Source organism: Ranitomeya variabilis, chromosome 7 (genome assembly GCF_051348905.1).
Source record: "Ranitomeya variabilis isolate aRanVar5 chromosome 7, aRanVar5.hap1, whole genome shotgun sequence".
In the NCBI taxonomy this organism is placed as follows: Eukaryota; Metazoa; Chordata; class Amphibia; order Anura; family Dendrobatidae; genus Ranitomeya; species Ranitomeya variabilis.
Window position 1 is genome coordinate 135,966,513 of NC_135238.1, and position 19,789 is coordinate 135,986,301.

At 39.4% G+C, this 19,789-nt stretch overlaps 1 protein-coding gene across 4 annotated transcripts in view; it reads left to right on the plus strand.

Moving 5' to 3' along the window:
- CPO (carboxypeptidase O) overlaps nt 1-12,230 on the plus strand; it is a 593,649-nt gene extending 581,419 nt beyond the window's left edge. For all 4 annotated transcript variants that reach the window (XM_077275735.1, XM_077275733.1, XM_077275734.1 and 1 more), the window contains 6 exons: nt 654-758; nt 1,388-1,498; nt 3,270-3,360; nt 4,959-5,161; nt 8,372-8,456; nt 10,839-12,230. In XM_077275735.1, coding sequence (XP_077131850.1) covers nt 654-758; nt 1,388-1,498; nt 3,270-3,360; nt 4,959-5,161; nt 8,372-8,456; nt 10,839-11,107 — 864 coding nt within the window. In that variant the 3' untranslated portion in view covers nt 11,108-12,230. The remainder of the gene's footprint in view (nt 1-653; nt 759-1,387; nt 1,499-3,269; nt 3,361-4,958; nt 5,162-8,371; nt 8,457-10,838) is intronic.
- Nucleotides 12,231-19,789: the final 7,559 nt, after the last annotated feature.

Here is a 19,789-nt window from a genome sequence, read left to right on the forward strand (position 1 = left end):
GTGATATCCAGTACACGAGGGTATGCAGGACAGCAAGTGGGCAAGTGAAGATAGACTCATTAGATTCAGCTGGGCCAGGTGTGTGGATAGTATAGGAACAGCAGAGATATGTAGGCAGCTGGTATCTTTGTGCAGGAGTGCAGTTAACCACACACATACCAGAGATCTATATGTAAAGTGGAATTTTGCTTGCAAAAGTGCAGTTATGCACGCAAATAGCAGAGATGCAGAGACAAACTGGAACTTGCTTACAGAGATGCAGTTAGACACAGGAATAACAGAGATGTCTAGACAAACTGGAACTTGCTTACAGAGATGCACTTAGAGTTGAGAGTGCAATAATGCCAGACGTTGCTAGACTAATCTTGTAAGTAGTAGCTGATTGCTGGAATGCAGACATAAGTAGCTGGGAAGATAAATAGGTACCTCACTGGATCATATAGGAAGATAACAAGACCTGCAACTAGTGCTGGGACAGGTGAGTAACAAAAACGTAATATATTCTATGAACAAGAAAAAACAATATTTCTTTAGGATAAAAAAAATCACCACTAAAAAGCATTGGTCTGTCACTAAGATATTACTTCTGTACAAGGAGGCATAACTGACACCACATCACAAAATGGATAGTCTTATACCTTTTTTTTTTGCAGATCAGTAAACCTTCAAATGACCCTAAAAAAATTATCTGGATGGACTGTGGTATTCACGCTCGTGAATGGATTGCTCCAGCTTTCTGCCAGTGGTTTGTTAAAGAGGTGAGTTTTCCGACCTACAGTTTATAAGTCACCATGTAATAAGCTTGACCCAAATTCCCGATAGTGTTGAAAAAAAAACAAATTAAGTGATTTATATTGTTTAACAAAAGGTGAGTGTTAAGGGACCATGTATCTTTTGAAAACTTAGTGATTTAGTGCACTGAGAAAAAATCACTAAGGGTGCATTCAGACATCCGTTTAAATCAGACTGAGAATGGACCGTAATGCACGGACTGGCCGACGGGTCTCCCGACCCGAGCATGAGAGATTCAGATATTTCTATGAAGCTGTCATGCTTCAGGGTTCAGGAGACCCGCCACCAGTCGGTGCATTGCTGTCCGATCACAGTCGATTTATATGGATGTCTGAATGTACCCTAATATGTATAAATACTGTATTATCTATAATCAATTTCATATATATATATTGTACTATGCAAAAGTTTTAGGCAGTTATTGAAAAAAGTGGCAAACTTAGAATGTTTTAAAAATAGATATGTTGATTGATTTTATTAATTGAAAACAATAACGTGAATAAAATGAATTGTTTTCCTCACCTGCCTAAAACGTTTTCACAGTACTGTGTGCATTTGTGGTACTATGTGAAATAAATTATTTTCTCCTGGTCAGATTGTACTGAACCACCAGAGAGATTCCCGTATACAGAAAGTTCTGAAGAATATAGATCTATATGTCCTGCCTGTTCTAAACATTGATGGCTACATCTATACCTGGACCACAGTAAGTCAAGTTAAAAATCGCTGCCTGTTACAGTAATAATGATGGTAAGAATACAGTAAGATAGTAAAATAGCTGATCAGCAGTGCAGAAAGCCAAGGGCACATGATTTAATAGCAGAAGTGCACACACTGTATCAAGTGTAAGAATCCCTATGGATCATGGAATAATGTGTTATCTCTATACAGTTGGATGACACCTCTGATAACAAGGACCTTGAGTGAACTTCGGCATTTTTTAATTATGTTTTCTGGTTATGTTTACACAGAGTAGCGAGAGAGAATCTCCTGTTACATGGAGACTGCCAACAAAAAGGAGCTGCTTTTCTTATTATGTGTCTCTGCTTAGTATATTCTCTAACTGGGTTGCTGTGACCAGTGGGGTACCGCAGGGGTCAGTGTTGGGACCTATTCTCTTCAGCATATTTATTAACGATCTGGTAGAAGGATTACACAGTAAAATATCAATATTTGCAGATTATACAAAACTATGTAAAGCAGTCAATACAAAAGAAGATAGTATTCTGCTACAGATGGATCTGGATAAGTTGTAAACTTGGGCCGAGAGGTGGCAGATGCGGTTTAACAATGATAAATGTAAGGTTATACACATGGGAAGAAGGAATCAATATCACCATTACACACTGAATGGGAAACTACTGGGTAAATCTGACATGGAGAAGGATTTGGAGATCCTAGCTAATGATAAATTTACCTGGAGCGGCAAACATGTTCATGAGGTGCATTAAAAGAGGTCTGGATACACATGATGAGAGCATTATACTGCCTCTGTACAAATCCCTGATTAGACCGCACATGGAGTACTGTGCACAGTTTTGGGCACCGGTGCTCAGGAAGGATATAATGGAACTAGAGTGAGTACAAAGGAGGGCAACAAAATTAATAAAGGGGATGGGGAACTACAGTACCCAGAGAGATTAGCAAAATTAAGATAATTTAGTCTAGAAAAATGACGACTGAGGGGCGATCTAATAACCATGTATAAGTATATAAGGGGACAATACAAATATCTCTCTGAGGATCTGTTTATACCAAGCTGGCATTCTCTGCGTCTGGAGGAGAGAAGGTTTTTCCACCAACATAGAAGAGGATTCTTTACTGTTAGGGCAGTGAGAATCTGGAATTCCTTTCCTGAGGAGGTGGTGATGGCAAACTCAGTTGAGGGGTTCAAGAGAGGCCTGGATGTCTTCTTGGAGCGTAACAATATTGTATCTTACAGTTAATAGGTTCTTTAGAAGGATGTAGATCTTGGGATTTATTCTGATGGAATATAGGCTGAACTTGATTGGCAAATGTCTTTTTTCGGCCTTGCTAACTATGTTACTATGCTGCTAACTATGTAAAAGTAGATGTTGCCTTGTCTTACCTTTTTTGAGATGTGTTGCTTCTATCAATTTCTAAATTAGTTAACTTTTCACATGAAATGGAAAAATGTCTAATGCTCAAATTATTTTATGTTCTATTGTGAAAGAGATTTCTGAATCATTGCATTCTTGTTTTCTTTACATTTTACACAGCATCCAAACTTTTTGGCTATTAAAGTTATAGAGTATGTCCAGAACCTGTAATGAAGAATGAATTACACACAATCTATAGAAAACATAGGAGGGCACAGTGATAGGAAATGCTTCAGAATGCTTGATTAAATAAAGCAAAATAAAAACAATATGTTGTAAACAGATAAAATGAATGTATGAATCAACAGATATATTATTACCTATGGCGAAAACTAATTCCTCAATATCACCAAATAGGACAGACTCTGGAGGAAATCTCGTTCCAAGCATGAAAATGGCACCTGTTATGGTGTAGACCTTAACCGCAACTTCAATGTGAAGTGGTGCAGTGAGTATTGTTGTCTTTTACAAATCACAATGAAATACAGACTTTATTTTTTTTGTATACCGTAGAAACACATGGGAATAAGTAAACTTGTTTTAGTTGTTGCCTGAAGTGAACCAGGTGGTAGAGTTACAGTAGACTAGTCAGAAATGATATTATAAAATAAACTTTTGAGTTTAATTTTTGAGTGTTCTCACACTGCGTGTTTTTCTGCTGATTTTTGCATAGAAAATGCAACAAAAAAAACATAAAAAATTGCTTAAAAAGATAAACACATCTATTCCTATATAAAAATGACTGGCTGTTCATATGTTCAGGCTTTCGTGTGTACTGTAAATGCTTTAGGCTTTCAAAAGACACAAAGTATTTAAAAGAAGAAATATACATTCTTGTGGCATTTTCTGCCCGAAAAACACTCTATATTTATAATACAAGTCAATGAGAAGGCTAAAAAGATGGCTCTTGGGAGTTTTTTTTCACACTTTTTTAGCGTTTCCACCAAAAAAAAAATGAAAGTGTTTTCTGTATTGCTTAATGGAGTTTAAAAACACCTGGAAAAAACACCCCAAGAAACGCCAGCAGAAAAAAATACAGGAAAAATGCTCAGGAAACATAAATTCAATAATATTTTCAAGTGGAATCTGTTTCAGGAAATGCCCCATTTTGAGAGTTTTTTGAGGAGTTTTTCTTTTTTCTGAAGCTCTTTTAAAATGGATTTGAACAGTTTTAGGGTATGTGCACTATGTGTGTTTTCTCCGGCAGATTCAGTTTGAAACTACACTTAAAAAAATGCCGCAAAAGAACCAGATAAAATTAACGTAATGCACAGAAATTTCAAATTGACATTGTTCCATCTTATGGCAATTCTTCTAATTGCTTCAGGATTCGTAATCTTCAGAAACTCTGAAGTGGATGAAAAAGGTAACATGTCCCCCCTTTGGGCAGCTTCTGCTAGGAAGCCCATTTTCTATACTATTGAATAAAAAACACCAGGGGTGGACCCGACACAAAAACGACTGAAAGGATGCCATCGAAATCAGTCTATGAAAACGTTTTTTTGCTGTAAAAGATGCTGTGTGCACATACCCTTGAAAGAGTTTTCGCCTGAATCAGTTTTTGTAGCCTTTAGATTTGACGGTGTCTAGATTGGAGCAGATTGCTTCAGGGTTCACTTCTAAGAAGTTACATGCTCTTTTATTTATCCTTAAGTTGGTTTCCAAAACCTCCTCAAGAAAAAAAAAAAAGCAAAAAAAAAAAAAAAAAAACTCTACTGATATAAACAGCAAATTAGATTTCTAGTAGAAATGATTAGGAAGCATTATTGGAGAGGATCCACTTGAAAAAACCCTACAAGACCCTACTGTGACGATAGCCTTAGGTCTGAGGAAAAATATATCTATACAAGCACAGAAGAGAGGAGACATTTCTCAGACTTTCTTTGTTCATGTTTGTTAGTGATTAAACTAAAGGTACCATATCTAGAAGATGATTGTTGTATTTTGTTTCTAATACTGTGAGCAATAAAACCTATATCAATAGTCATAGTAGTATTAAATAAAAAATATATCTTTCTGTCATTTCTGTGTATTTTATCTTCTCAGGTTTTGGATCATCTACAAATTGCACAAGTAATTTATTCTGCGGAACGTCACCAGTTTCAGAACCAGAAACTAAGGCTGTAGTAGATTTTGTGGAGATAAGAAAATCAGAAATGATTTGCTTCCTGACAATACACTCATACAGTCAATTCATCTTAACTGCACATGGCTACACGAAGAATCTTCCAAAGAGCTATAATGAAACGGTAATTACACTTTTGATTCTTTCTGTAATTAAACTTTTTTCATTGTATTCAGCCTTTCAGAGCTTGAAGTTGTAAAATGTTCTTGTCCCTTTCCTCAGCTATGAAGCAATATACATTTAGGGCTCATTCTGATTGGTCCGACTATATGGAACTGTCCACTGTCAAAAGCACCTACTATCAGCATGTGAGCAATGCATCGAAACAGTGGATCAGTGTAAGGGGGTGTTCACAAGGAGTTTTTTTTGCTCAGTCCTTGAAGTGGAAACTACCCAGAAACTTCAAGATTTTGAGGAGTTTTGTGTTTTTAGGAGTATTTGAAGAGTTTGTGCTCTATAAATGCCTAAAAAAAACCCATTATGCACATGCCCTAAGAGCACGGCCTGATCTGATGAACTATGCTTTCTTTTACCATTGTTCATTGTTTATCTGGCGAGGGGATGGCACAAGGATGCACTTTGAGAAGAAGGAAAGTCGGCAGAGGCAGCATACCTTTATGCAAAGGTCACGTTGCAATGTATCACCTGCTTAAACATTGTTGCAGATCACCTCTTCATGGCAACAGTATTTCCTAGCAGCAGTAGCATCTTTTAGCAGAGTAATGCGTCCTGTAATACTCCTAAAACATTTCACGAATAGTTTGAAGAATGTAACAAAGAGTTTAATGTGTAACTTTCACACTAAAGTCTCAAGACCTCTATCACATTGAGTGTCTGCGGGATGTTGGATGCATGGGGACCCCACCTGACAACTTACAAGACTGTAATGGGGTTGTCTGGCCTTAGGCTACAAGTCTGCAGTTATTCTATGTGACTGCAGACATGTGAATCCTCATAGCGCGTGCGATCTGCATACTTTCGACCACATTCTGACTAGACTGTATCCAGTCTCGCTCAATACACTTACATTGAGTGAGGCTATGCCCATCTAGTAGGCTTGTGACCGTATGTATGCAAATCACATCAGCTAAAATTATAATATTAACATGGTGGGTAGTCTAACATACAAAATGGGTGAAAATTACCAATGGGATGAAGTAAAAGTGAGGTAGTGCATCCAAATTATTTGTGACTTCTTTCTTAGGGAAAAGATACATTCTGGCAGCATTTAATATGTAGCTACAGATCCATCCACCTAGTAGCAAAAATGGCCCAAAACGTTGTGCTGTTTGGCTCTTCGGAGTGCTGAAAGCATACAGTAGTCTGAGGGTTCCGTGTTCGGTATTGATGAGGAGAGTCTGGTGGGCTGGTGATTAGCAGTCTGTTTGTGCTGAGGGGCAGCGGACCACTTCTTTCATGGATATAGCCGACGCATTACTATGGACTTCATATATTCCTGTTAGTGAAATGGCAGAACGTTTTTGTGCTGTTTGGCTGCTAGATGTACTGACCTGTAGCTGGAATATTAAGTCATTTTCTGAAATTTGGCGCCCATTCCCCTTGTCCCCTTTCTGCTTAGAGACGCAGTTTTGCACTGCCCAGTCTGAATGGAGAGCTATTTGCCAGACTGAAAGATATGTTTCAAAAAGTTACTGGAATTTGAGAAGTTGCACTAAGAAAAAAGGAAACCGGTTAGATATTTTAGGAATGATACCGGCAGAGGTTAAATATCCAAGATTACTTGAATTTCAATGGAAATGAAAATCTAAAATTAGAATAATTGGAAAAAATACTGCTAAAGGTGACAAGGAAAATGAGTATTCAAGGGACAGGGATCTTCTAGCTGAGAAGCTTGTGAAGGAAAATGCTTTACAAGATTGCTCCTGAAATATCTAGATGTCTCTAACAAACTGTAACACTTAGATAACATTTCGGGTTGGACAGTATTTGAATAGGAACAAAACATGATTTAGCTGGTGAATAATTCTACTTACGCTACATAATGTGACGCTTACTCTACAAATATGTCATCTTCACCTGATTTACCCACCAGGATGTGCCGCCCCATCCCAGTGTATCCAGAATATTGGGCAGTGATCACAGTTCATCACTGAGTGCTGCAAGGAAACAAGCAGCGCGGCCATAAATGCTACTTAGTTATGGTCTGGTAAACAAGAAAGCAGTGTACAAGCCCTGCTACTTGGATAATAGTCTCTGGTAATGAGGAGCGTGCTAAGGTTACATCCACATAACCTTTACGAGGATACACAAGGCTGGAAAACAAATAGTCTCTGTAATAATTGTTATCCATGTGGAGACAATTAATTTCTAGCAACAAACATGGCTCCAGTGACATCAGTTGTGGAAGTTTATGTAAATGTCACATCTGAGGATTCCTGTTAATTTCATTATTTAATTTATTTTGAATATGCCCACAATGATTTTGGATCTCGGCTATGACTCCAACATTGTCACAAGCCTGTGGATTCAGTCTGATGTTGTGGCTTGAGATCCATTATAGATATATTGGTTTTGATCCCAAATTGATCATGAGAATTTATCCCATTAAAAATGTTATCCGTGACTATTTTTTTCTTTTTCTTATAGACCGTAGAACTTACCAGCAGGTAATTGCTAACTACCAACCTGTTGTGCCCAGGTCTGAGCTCTGCCATCTTAGAGCAGTCACGGACCGCTCCTGCCAATGATTGTGCAGCTTTGCATGATGACACATCAACAGAGACACTGCTTCTCTACCGATCTGCTCTGTTGACAGGGCGTGACTGTTGATGTCATGATAATGGACAACTGGTTCCCTGCTGTGAGGAGCTGTCTGTCAATCAGCATGACGTTGGCAATCACATCCTGTCAACAGAGTAGCCCGGAAGAAGTAAAGCTGTCCCATTGATGTGAGGTCAAATGAAGCAGCTGAATCATCGGCAGGAGCAGTCATGACTCATGACCACTCTGAGCTGGTGCCAGGCATACCAGGCAGGTAATTTTCAACTACTTGTCTGTCACTTCATTGCCCATGAGAAAAAATAAAGTAGTCTCAGATAAACCATTTAAATTGAATGCAACTCCATTGACATTTCCAAGACATCATCCATGCAGGTAAAAACTGTGAAGGATCCACTGAGCTAAACCAGCATTGCAAACAAATTGATTATCAGCATTGGTGAGGGGTCCCAGCAGTACGATGCCATATCTCAGAAAACCACAGAAAATATGCTGCAAAAAAAAGTGTGTTTTGAAATCTACCGTTTTTGTATGAAGGCACCTTAAGCCTGTACTTTTCTGGTTTGACTAAATTGTAAACCTTATTTTTTCCCAGATAAAAGTTGCAGAGATGGCAGCTTCAGAACTGAAGAAAAAGTATGGCACGGTTTATAAAGTGGGGAGTTTTGCCAACCTCCTATGTGAGTATCATATATTTTCATTTCATAGACTGCACATTTTTATAAATTGTGCATTTGGAAGACAATTTACGTTATAACTATTTCTGGTTACAAATCTCAAAACAAGCAGAATTTACTGCGCTGATTTGAAGGTACAATATAGTAACTAAATATGCAGAAAGTCCTAGGAGAGTAATAGTGAAGCCAGGAACTGGAGAGCGGTGCTTTGGAGAGAAGGAACTGTGCTGAAGCCTGACATAGTATTGAAGGATGACACATCATGATATGTTGCATTTGGTGTCAGTCTTTTCACCACATAAGTGATTCGTTGTTTGATATAAAAAAAACTTGTGTGTGCAAAATAAGTTTTCTTTTCTTGCCTAAATTGTCAAAGAATTAAAGGGAACCTGTCATTTGCTTCATGCTGTCCAAACCACAGGCAATGCATGAATCGGACACTGGCTGCGCGATTGCAACCAGGTATGTTTTACTTTAAAATGCTTGCATTAGTCTGAGTCAGGTCCCCAGCCGCCTTTACCCTGCCCTGCTCCAGGTGACTGCCAAGTCTCTCCATATGTGGGGAGCAGCCTCCGGGAACCTGACTTGGACTAGTGGCATGAAACACGTAGGCTCCAAATCATCATTTGCAGGGTTTTTTTTAAGTGACTTTCCTTTTTTGTCTTGTGGTACAAGTTGCCATTTTGGGCATCAAATTAATCAAAATGACTTACAAGATTCATGAATTAGACAGCCAAAAATTGCTTTCTCTCAGTCTTGAATTGATTTTGTGACTTTTGGCGCCAAAATTCACAAAAAATGCACTAAAACCTAGTGTACTCAAAAAATATACCAGAAATGGCGGTAAATGGAGTGAAATTGTACCAAATCTAGCGACTTTTTAAAACGTCGCCATTAATAAATCAGGCAAAACCATCTGGAATTGCTTTACTCTGTCCACAAAGCGGATTAAAAAAGAAAAAACTGGTGAGCACATATAGAATAGACATTAAAAAAGGCAAAAATAGAATAATTAATTAATGGCAAACCAAAAAAGTGCAAAATGCACTAAACTAGATGAAAAAACAAATGCAAGCGGTCTGTAGTGCCCAGCTGGGGTTTCAATATACAGGGTGGGCCATTTATATGGATACACCTAAGTGAAATGGGAATGGTTGGTGATATCAACTTCCTGTTTGTGGCACATTAGTATATGGGAGAGGGAAAACGTTTCAAGATGGGTGGTGACCATGGTGGCCATTTTGGATCCAACTTTAGTTTTTCAATAGGAAGAGGGTCATGTGACATCAGACCTATTGAGAATTTGACAAGGAAAACAATGGTGTGCTTGGCTTTAATGTAACTTTATTCTTTCATGAGTTATTTACAAGTTTATGACCACTTATAAAATGTGTTCAAAGTGCTGCCCATTGTGATGGATTGTCAATGCAACCCTCTTCTCCCACTCTTGACACACTGATAGCAACACCACAGAAGAAATGCTAGCACAGGCTTCCAGTATCCATTGTTTCAGATGCTGCACATCTCGTATCTTCACAGCATAGACAATTGCCTTCAAATGACCCCAAAGATTAAAGTCTAAGGGGGTCAGATAGGGAGACCTTGGTGGCCATTCAACTGGCTCACGACAACCAATCCACTTTCCAGGTCTCCCGATGAAAGAATAAAGTTACGTTAAAACCTAGCACACCATTGTTTTTCTTGTTAAATTCTCAATAAGTTTGATGTGTCACATGACCCTCTTCCCATTGAAAAAAATTAATTTGCATCCAAAATGGCTGACTTCAAAATGGCTGCCATGGTCACCACCCATCTCGAAAAGTTTTCCCCCTCCCATATACCAATGTGCCATAAATAGGAAGTTGATATCACCGACCATTCCCATTTTATTTAGATGTATCCATATAAATGGCACACCCTGTATATTTACTCAGAAAGGCCACAGTTTTTCATAATAAAATATACTTGGTTGCAGTCATGCAGCCAGGTTCTGATTCTTGCTGCACGTGGTTCTGAATGTGTTCAGTGGTGTACAAGCATGCACACAAGTCAGAGACTTCACAATGGACTCCGCCTACCCAAGAGCTCCTTAGTGATGTGATTTGTGTGATGGAAGCCATGTCAGTGCCTACCTCCTCACCACCATAGGACTCATTATTCTAGGTGACAAAACCAGCACTGTGAGATGATTTTGATCTCCATTATAAGGCTCCACCACTGATTGAAAACCAAAAAGAACTTGTTTAGACCTTGATTCAAATTCCCGCTATTCGCCAAGTCAGTTCTACTTCTCAATGTTTGGATGTTTCCCCTGTCTCATTTGGGTTTCTGCTTCTAATATAAAGCTTAACATTACTTCTTGTTACATGTGATATTGTGTTTCAGATGAAGCCTCTGGGACATCTCAAGATTGGGTCCACGACCTTGGAATTGAGTTTTCTTACACTATAGAGTTAAGAGACAATGGCACTTACCAGTTTGTATTGCCAGAAGACCAAATTCAACCAACATGTGAAGAAACCATGGCCGGTGTACTGAAAATTATCGAGTATGTGAATGACAAGTATTTCCCGAATCAGGCATCAAAAATCTGTGGGAATCTTTATTCATATGCTTTTCTTTCTACATTCTTAACAGTTCTCCTGTTGACATAACTTGAAGATTAGATGCGGCAGATATGTATAACAAGCCGAAAACAAAATGAATTAGGAGTACACTTAAATTATAGATTAAAGTAAATCTCCTGCGAAATGTGGACCTCCAAGACCAGCATGATACACTTGGCTACTAGTGTTCCTGGTGTGCGCCATCACAATACCTGCAGGTCACATAATATTTTTTCATACCTTCTCAGCTGTCAGCTTGTTGACAATTTTTAGTTGCACAGCCTTGTCTGATAACCTGATGGCTAGGGCATACTGCCCAAAAAGTATGCTTTTATATAGGATTGTCAGGTTCCCCTTGTTAATAGAGGGTGTAAGAGTGATAAGGAGACACAGAAGACCTGAAATCACTCTTCCCCAATCCCTGACTGTGATATTAATCAGATTCTTGCAAAACTACATTTGAGGTGGAGAACCTAAGACACTCTAACCATACACCATTGGCAGTTGTGGCTGTGTTTGACTCACACCAGGGATGTCATGGTATTAATGAAACTTTCCAGTTCTGAGTTTTAAAAGTAAATTAATGGAGACTGACTTCATGGTGTTCATTTGTCATTTTTCCCTAACTTTACTTCTAGTATCAGCTTAAGATATGCTTGTAATTTTATAAATTTTTTAATAACTGTCCGTATTGCAAATTTAAAAGGAAATCACAAATAAAAGCACAGAAGATTTGAAAATTATGATTCTTTTTTTTCAAAACCACAATATTTTGAAGACATTTTAGTTTTGCTATCTAAAATTAAGGCAAGAGCGCTCATCAATTATAGCTCCAACAACCCCAGATAATGTCTAACAAGCTTTCTGCACATTTCAAAAATCAGAAAGTGTGACTCATGAAATTATAATCTCTGCTCAATTTAGATATTCATACAGGAGGTATACTGTACGCTGAGTCTATGATAGATGTTTATTTTTGACCAATATAAGTAATTAAGGACTGGCAAGAATAAGAAGAATGGGTGGCATGTGCTCTTGTAGATCTTTTCTGAACAAGAAAACCAACACAGAAAAGTAAGGTGTTTATCAAAATCTTATCAAGACATAAGCATAAATCCTTCTCCACCTACCTCTGAAATCATTGCCTAAATTAAAAAAAAATCTGCAGAATATACAGTACTTTGAATGCTTCTTTTAATTGCTGCTTAAAACAATATATATTGAGAAATGAGTTATTGGTCCAAATAAATTAGGGATTAACAGGGTTTATACAGTTTCAGACCTTTTTTTGCAGGATATATTGCAGAGCTGTGGAGTCTATAAGCCAAACCTCCAACTCCTCAATTTCCCTGACTCCTGACCCCACAGCACTAGTCACTACTGAGCATGTATATAAAGTGCAGCACTTTATACAGGGCTCAGCATTCAGAGAACTGCTAGACCTGTAACAGGGAAAATTAAAACTTCAGCACCGAGTAATGTAAGTGATAAATCGCTGGAATCAGGATCTCTGCCCCTACATCATGCTGCTCTCAGAGGTGAGGTCAAAAACTTGGTGATAGATTACCTTTAAAATGTAATCACCCAACACTTAGTAACTTAACAGTCACGATATAAAGGATGGGAATTGAGTGGCGCTGTTTTAGGGAAAACATTTAGACTAATATCATACAAGCCCCTTAAAGGGGTTACTTCAGTAAATCAACCACTTTTAAAATAGAAACTGTCCCAAGTTCATCAGTATCTCCAGTCTATAGCAACTGTCCCAAGTTCAGCAGTATCTCCAGTCTATAGAAACTGCCCCAAGTTCAGCAGTATATCCAGTCTACAGAAACTGTCCCAAGTTCAGCAGTATCTCGTCTATAGAAACTGTTCCAAGTTCAGCAGTATCTCCAGTCTTTATAGAAACTGTCCCAAGTTCAGCAGTATCCCCAGTCTATAGAAACTGTCCCAAGTTCAGCAGTATATCCAGTCTTTATAGAAACTGTCCCAAGTTCAACAGTATCTCCAGTCTATAGAAACTGTTCCAAGTTCAGCAGTATCTCCAGTCTATAGTAACTGTCCCAAGTTCAGCAGTATCTCCAGTCTTTATAGAAACTGTCCCAAGTTCAGCAGTATCTCCAGTCTATAGAAACTGTTCCAAGTTCAGCAGTATCTCCAGTCTATAGAAACTGTCCCAAGTTCAGCAGTATCTCTAGTCTTTATAGAAACTGTCCCAAGTTCAGCAGTATCTCCAGTCTATAGTAACTGTCCCAAGTTCAGCAGTATCTCCAGTCTTTATAGAAACTGTCCCAAGTTCAGCAGTATCTCCAGTCTATAGAAACTGTTCCAAGTTCACCAGTATCTCCAGTCTATAGTAACTGTCCCAAGTTCAGCAGTATCTCCAGTCTTTATAGAAACTGTCCCAAGTTCAGCAGTATCTCCAGTCTTTATAGAAACTGTCCCAAGTTCAGCAGTATCTCCAGTCTATAGAAACTGTCCCAAGTTCAGCAGTATCTCTAGTCTTTATAGAAACTGTCCCAAGTTCAGCAGTATCTCCAGTCTATAGTAACTGTCCCAAGTTCAGCAGTATCTCCAGTCTATAGTAACTGTACCAAGTTCAGCAGTATCTCGTCTATAGAAACTGTCCCAAGTTCAGCAGTATCTCCAGTCTTTATAGAAACTGTTCCAAGTTCAGCAGTATCTCCAGTCTATAGAAACTGTCCCAAGTTCAGCAGTATCTCCAGTCTTTATAGTAACTGTCACAAGTTCAGCAGTATCTCCAGTCTTTATAGTAACTGTCACAAGTTCAGCAGTATCTCCAGTCTTTATAGTAACTGTCACAAGTTCAACAGTATCTCCAGTCTTTATAGAAACTGTCCCAAGTTCAGCAGTATCTCCAGTCTTTATAGAAACTGTCCCAAGTTCAGCAGTATCTCCAGTCTATAGTAACTGTCCCAAGTTCAGCAGTATCTCGTCTATAGAAACTGTCCCAAGTTCAGCAGTTTCTCCAGTCTTTATAGAAACTGTTCCAAGTTCAGCAGTATCTCCAGTCTATAGAAACTGTCCCAAGTTCAGCAGTATCTCCAGTCTTTATAGTAACTGTCACAAGTTCAGCAGTATCTCCAGTCTTTATAGTAACTGTCACAAGTTCAGCAGTATCTCCAGTCTTTATAGAAACTGTCCCAAGTTCAGCAGTATCTCTAGTCTTTATAGAAACTGTCCCAAGTTCAGCAGTATCTCCAGTCTTTATAGAAACTGTCCCAAGTTCAGCAGTATCTCCAGTCTATAGTAACTGTCTCAAGTTCAGGAGTATCTCCAGTCTATAGAAACTGTCCCAAGTTCAGTAGTATCTCCAGTCTATAGAAACTGTCCCAAGTTCAGCAGTATCTCCAGTCTATAGTAACTGTCCCAAGTTCAGCAGTATCTCCAGTCTATAGTAACTGTCCCAAGTTCAGCAGTATCTCCAGTCTTTATAGAAACTGTCCCAAGTTCAGCAGTATCTCCAGTCTTTATAGAAACTGTCCCAAGTTCAGCAGTATCTCCAGTCTTTATAGTAACTGTCCCAAGTTCAGCAGTATCTCTAATCTTTATAGAAACTTTCCCAAGTTCAGCAGTATCTCGAGTCTATAGAAACTGTCCCAAGTTCAGCAGTATCTCTAGTCTTTATAGAAACTGTCCCAAGTTCAGCAGTGTCTCCAGTCTATAGTAACTGTCCCAAGTTCAGCAGTATCTCTAGTCTTTATAGAAACTGTCCCAAGTTCAGCAGTATCTCCAGTCTATAGTAACTGTCCCAAGATCAGCAGTATCTCCAGTCTTTATAGAAACTGTCCCAAGTTCAGCAGTATCTCCAGTCTATAGTAACTGTCCCAAGTTCAGCAGTATCTCGTCTATAGAAACTGTCCCAAGTTCAGCAGTATCTCCAGTCTTTATAGAAACTGTTCCAAGTTCAGCAGTATCTCCAGTCTATAGAAACTGTCCCAAGTTCAGCAGTATCTCCAGTCTTTATAGTAACTGTCACAAGTTCAGAAATATCTCCAGTCTATAGTAACTGTCCCAAGTTCAGCAGTATCTCGTCTATAGAAACTGTCCCAAGTTCAGCAGTATCTCCAGTCTATAGTAACTGTCCCAAGTTCAGCAGTATCTCGTCTATAGAAACTGTCCCAAGTTCAGCAGTATCTCCAGTCTTTATAGTAACTGTCACAAGTTCAGCAGTATCTCCAGTCTTTATAGAAACTGTCCCAAGTTCAGCAGTATCTCCAGTCTATAGAAACTGTCCCAAGTTCAACAGTATCTCCAGTTTTTATAGAAACTGTCCCAAGTTCAGCAGTATCTCCAGTCTATAGCAACTGTCCCAAGTTCAGCAGTATCTCGTCTATAGTAACTGTCCCAAGTTCAGCAGTATCTCCAGTCTATAGTAACTGTCCCAAGTTCAGCAGTATCTCCAGTCTTTATAGAAACTGTCCCAAGTTCAGCAGTATCTCCAGTCTATAGAAACTGTTCCAAGTTCAGCAGTATCTCCAGTTTTTATAGAAACTGTCCCAAGTTCAGCAGTATCTCCAGTCTATAGCAACTGTCCCAAGTTCAGCAGTATCTCGTCTATAGTAACTGTCCCAAGTTCAGCAGTATCTCCAGTCTATAGTAACTGTCCCAAGTTCAGCAGTATCTCCAGTCTATAGAAACTGTCCCAAGTTCAACAGTATCTCCAGTTTTTATAGAAACTGTCCCAAGTTCAGCAGTATCTCCAGTCTATAGCAACTGTCCCAAGCTCAGCAGTATCTCGTCTATAGTAACTGTCCCAAGTTCAGCAGTATCTCCAGTCTATAGTAACTGTCCCAAGTTCAGCAGTATCTCCAGTCTTTATAGAAACTGTCCCAAGTTCAGCAGTATCTCCAGTCTATAGAAACTGTTCCAAGTTCAGCAGTATCTCCAGTCTATAGAAACTGTCCCAAGTTCAGCAGTACAGTGGGGCAAAAAAGTATTTAGTCAGTCAGCAATAGTGCAAGTTCCACCACTTAAAAAGATGAGAGGCGTCTGTAATTTACATCATAGGTAGACCTCAACTATGGGAGACAAACTGAGAAAAAAAAATCCAGAAAATCACATTGTCTGTTTTTTTATCATTTTATTTGCATATTCTGGTGGAAAATAAGTATTTGGTCAGAAACAAACAATCAAGATTTCTGGCTCTCACAGACCTGTAACTTCTTCTTTAAGAGTCTCCTCTTTCCTCCCCTCATTACCTGTAGTAATGGCACCTGTTTAAACTTGTTATCAGTATAAAAAGACACCTGTGCACACCCTCAAACAGTCTGACTCCAAACTCCACTATGGTGAAGACCAAAGAGCTGTCAAAGGACACCAGAAACAAAATTGTAGCCCTGCACCAGGCTGGGAAGACTGAATCTGCAATAGCCAACCAGCTTGGAGTGAAGAAATCAACAGTGGGAGCAATAATTAGAAAATGGAAGACATTCAAGACCACTGATAATCTCCCTCGATCTGGGGCTCCACGCAAAATCCCACCCCGTGGGGTCAGAATGATCACAAGAACGGTGAGCAAAAATCCCAGAACCACGCGGGGGGACCTAGTGAATGAACTGCAGAGAGCTGGGACCAATGTAACAAGGCCTACCATAAGTAACACACTACGCCACCATGGACTCAGATCCTGCAGTGCCAGACGTGTCCCACTGCTTAAGCCAGTACATGTCCGGGCCCGTCTGAAGTTTGCTAGAGAGCATTTTTGATGATCCAGAGGAGTTTTGGGAGAATGTCCTATGGTCTGATGAAACCAAACTGGAACTGTTTGGTAGAAACACAACTTGTTGTGTTTGGAGGAAAACGAATACTGAGTTGCATCCATCAAACACCATACCTACTGTAAAGCATGGTGGTGGAAACATCATGCTTTGGGGCTGTTTCTCTGCAAAGGGGCCAGGATGACTGATCCGGGTACATGAAAGAATGAATGGGGCCATGTATCGTGAGATTTTGAGTGCAAACCTCCTTCCATCAGCAAGGGCATTGAAGATGAAACGTGGCTGGGTCTTTCAACATGACAATGATCCAAAGCACACCGCCAGGGCAACGAAGGAGTGGCTTCGTAAGAAGCATTTCAAGGTCCTGGAGTGGCCTAGCCGGTCTCCAGATCTCAACCCTATAGAAAACCTTTGGAGGGAGTTGAAAGTCCGTGTTGCCAAGCGAAAAGCCAAAAACATCACTGCTCTAGAGGAGATCTGCATGGAGGAATGGGCCAAAATACCAACAACAGTGTGTGGCAACCTTGTGAAGACTTACAGAAAACGTTTGACCTCTGTCATTGCCAACAAAGGATATTTTACAAAGTATTGAGATGAAATTTTGTTTCTGACCAAATACTTATTTTCCACCAGAATATGCAAATAAAATGATAAAAAAACAGACAATGTGATTTTCTGGATTTTTTTTTCTCAGTTTGTCTCCCATAGTTGAGGTCTACCTATGATGTAAATTACAGACGCCTCTCATCTTTTTAAGTGGTGGAACTTGCACTATTGCTGAATGACTAAATACTTTTTTGCCCCACTGTATCTCCAGTCTATAGTAACTGTCCCAAGTTCAGCAGTATCTCCAGTCTTTATAGAAACTGTCCCAAGTTCAGCAGTATCTCCAGTCTATAGTAACTGTCCCAAGTTCAGCAGTATCTCCAGTCTTTATAGAAACTGTCCCAAGTTCAGCAGTATCTCCAGTCTTTATAGTAACTGTCACAAGTTCAGCAGTATCTCCAGTCTTTATAGTAACTGTCACAAGTTCAGCAGTATCTCCAGTCTTTATAGAAACTGTCCCAAGTTCAGCAGTATCTCTAGTCTTTATAGAAACTGTCCCAAGTTCAGCAGTATCTCCAGTCTTTATAGAAACTGTTCCAAGTTCAGCAGTATCTCCAGTCTATAGAAACTGTCCCAAGTTCAGCAGTATCTCCAGTCTATAGAAACTGTCCCAAGTTCAGCAGTATCTCTAGTCTTTATAGAAACTGTCCCAAGTTCAGCAGTATCTCCAGTCTATAGTAACTGTCCCAAGTTCAGCCGTATCTCCAGTCTTTATAGAAACTGTTCCAAGTTCAGCAGTATCTCCAGTCTATAGAAACTGTCCCAAGTTCAGCAGTATCTCCCGTCTTTATAGTAACTGTCACAAGTTCAGCAGTATCTCCAGTCTATAGTAACTGTCCCAAGTTCAGCAGTATCTCGTCTATAGAAACTGTCCCAACTTCAGCAGTATCTCCAGTCTTTATAGAAAATGTTCCAAGTTCAGCAGTATCTCCAGTCTATAGAAACTGTCCCAAGTTCAGCAGTATCTCCAGTCTTTATAGTAACTGTCACAAGTTCAGCAGTATCTCCAGTCTTTATAGTAACTGTCACAAGTTCAGCAGTATCTCCAGTCTTTATAGAAACTGTCCCAAGTTCAGCAGTATCTCCAGTCTATAGTAACTGTCCCAAGTTCAGCAGTATCTCTAGTCTTTATAGAAACTGTCCCAAGTTCAGCAGTATCTCCAGTCTTTATAGAAACTGTCCCAAGTTCAGCAGTATCTCCAGTCTTTATAGTAACTGTCCCAAGTTCAGCAGTATCTCTAGTCTTTATAGAAACTGTCCCAAGTTCAGCAGTATCTCCAGTCTATAGAAACTGTCCCAAGTTCAGCAGTATCTCTAGTCTTTATAGAAACTGTCCCAAGTTCAGCAGTATCTCCAGTCTATAGTAACTGTCCCAAGTTCAGCAGTATCTCCAGTCTATAGTAACTGTCCCAAGTTCAGCAGTATCTCCAGTCTTTATAGAAACTGTTCCAAGTTCAGCAGTATCTCCAGTCTATAGAAACTGTCCCAAGTTCAGCAGTATCTCCAGTCTATAGAAACTGTCCCAAGTTCAGCAGTATCTCTAGTCTTTATAGAAACTGTCCCAAGTTCAGCAGTATCTCCAGTCTATAGTAACTGTCCCAAGTTCAGCCGTATCTCCAGTCTTTATAGAAACTGTTCCAAGTTCAGCAGTATCTCCAGTCTATAGAAACTGTCCCAAGTTCAGCAGTATCTCCCGTCTTTATAGTAACTGTCACAAGTTCAGCAGTATCTCCAGTCTATAGTAACTGTCCCAAGTTCAGCAGTATCTCATCTATAGAAACTGTCCCAACTTCAGCAGTATCTCCAGTCTTTATAGAAAATGTTCCAAGTTCAGCAGTATCTCCAGTCTATAGAAACTGTCCCAAGTTCAGCAGTATCTCCAGTCTTTATAGTAACTGTCACAAGTTCAGCAGTATCTCCAGTCTTTATAGTAACTGTCACAAGTTCAGCAGTATCTCCAGTCTTTATAGAAACTGTCCCAAGTTCAGCAGTATCTCCAGTCTATAGTAACTGTCCCAAGTTCAGCAGTATCTCTAGTCTTTATAGAAACTGTCCCAAGTTCAGCAGTATCTCCAGTCTTTATAGAAACTGTCCCAAGTTCAGCAGTATCTCCAGTCTTTATAGTAACTGTCCCAAGTTCAGCAGTATCTCTAGTCTTCATAGAAACTGTCCCAAGTTCAGCAGTATCTCCAGTCTATAGAAACTGTCCCAAGTTCAGCAGTATCTCTAGTCTTTATAGAAACTGTCCCAAGTTCAGCAGTATCTCCAGTCTATAGTAACTGTCCCAAGTTCAGCAGTATCTCCAGTCTATAGTAACTGTCCCAAGTTCAGCAGTATCTCCAGTCTATAGTAACTGTCCCAAGTTCAGCAGTATCTCGTCTAT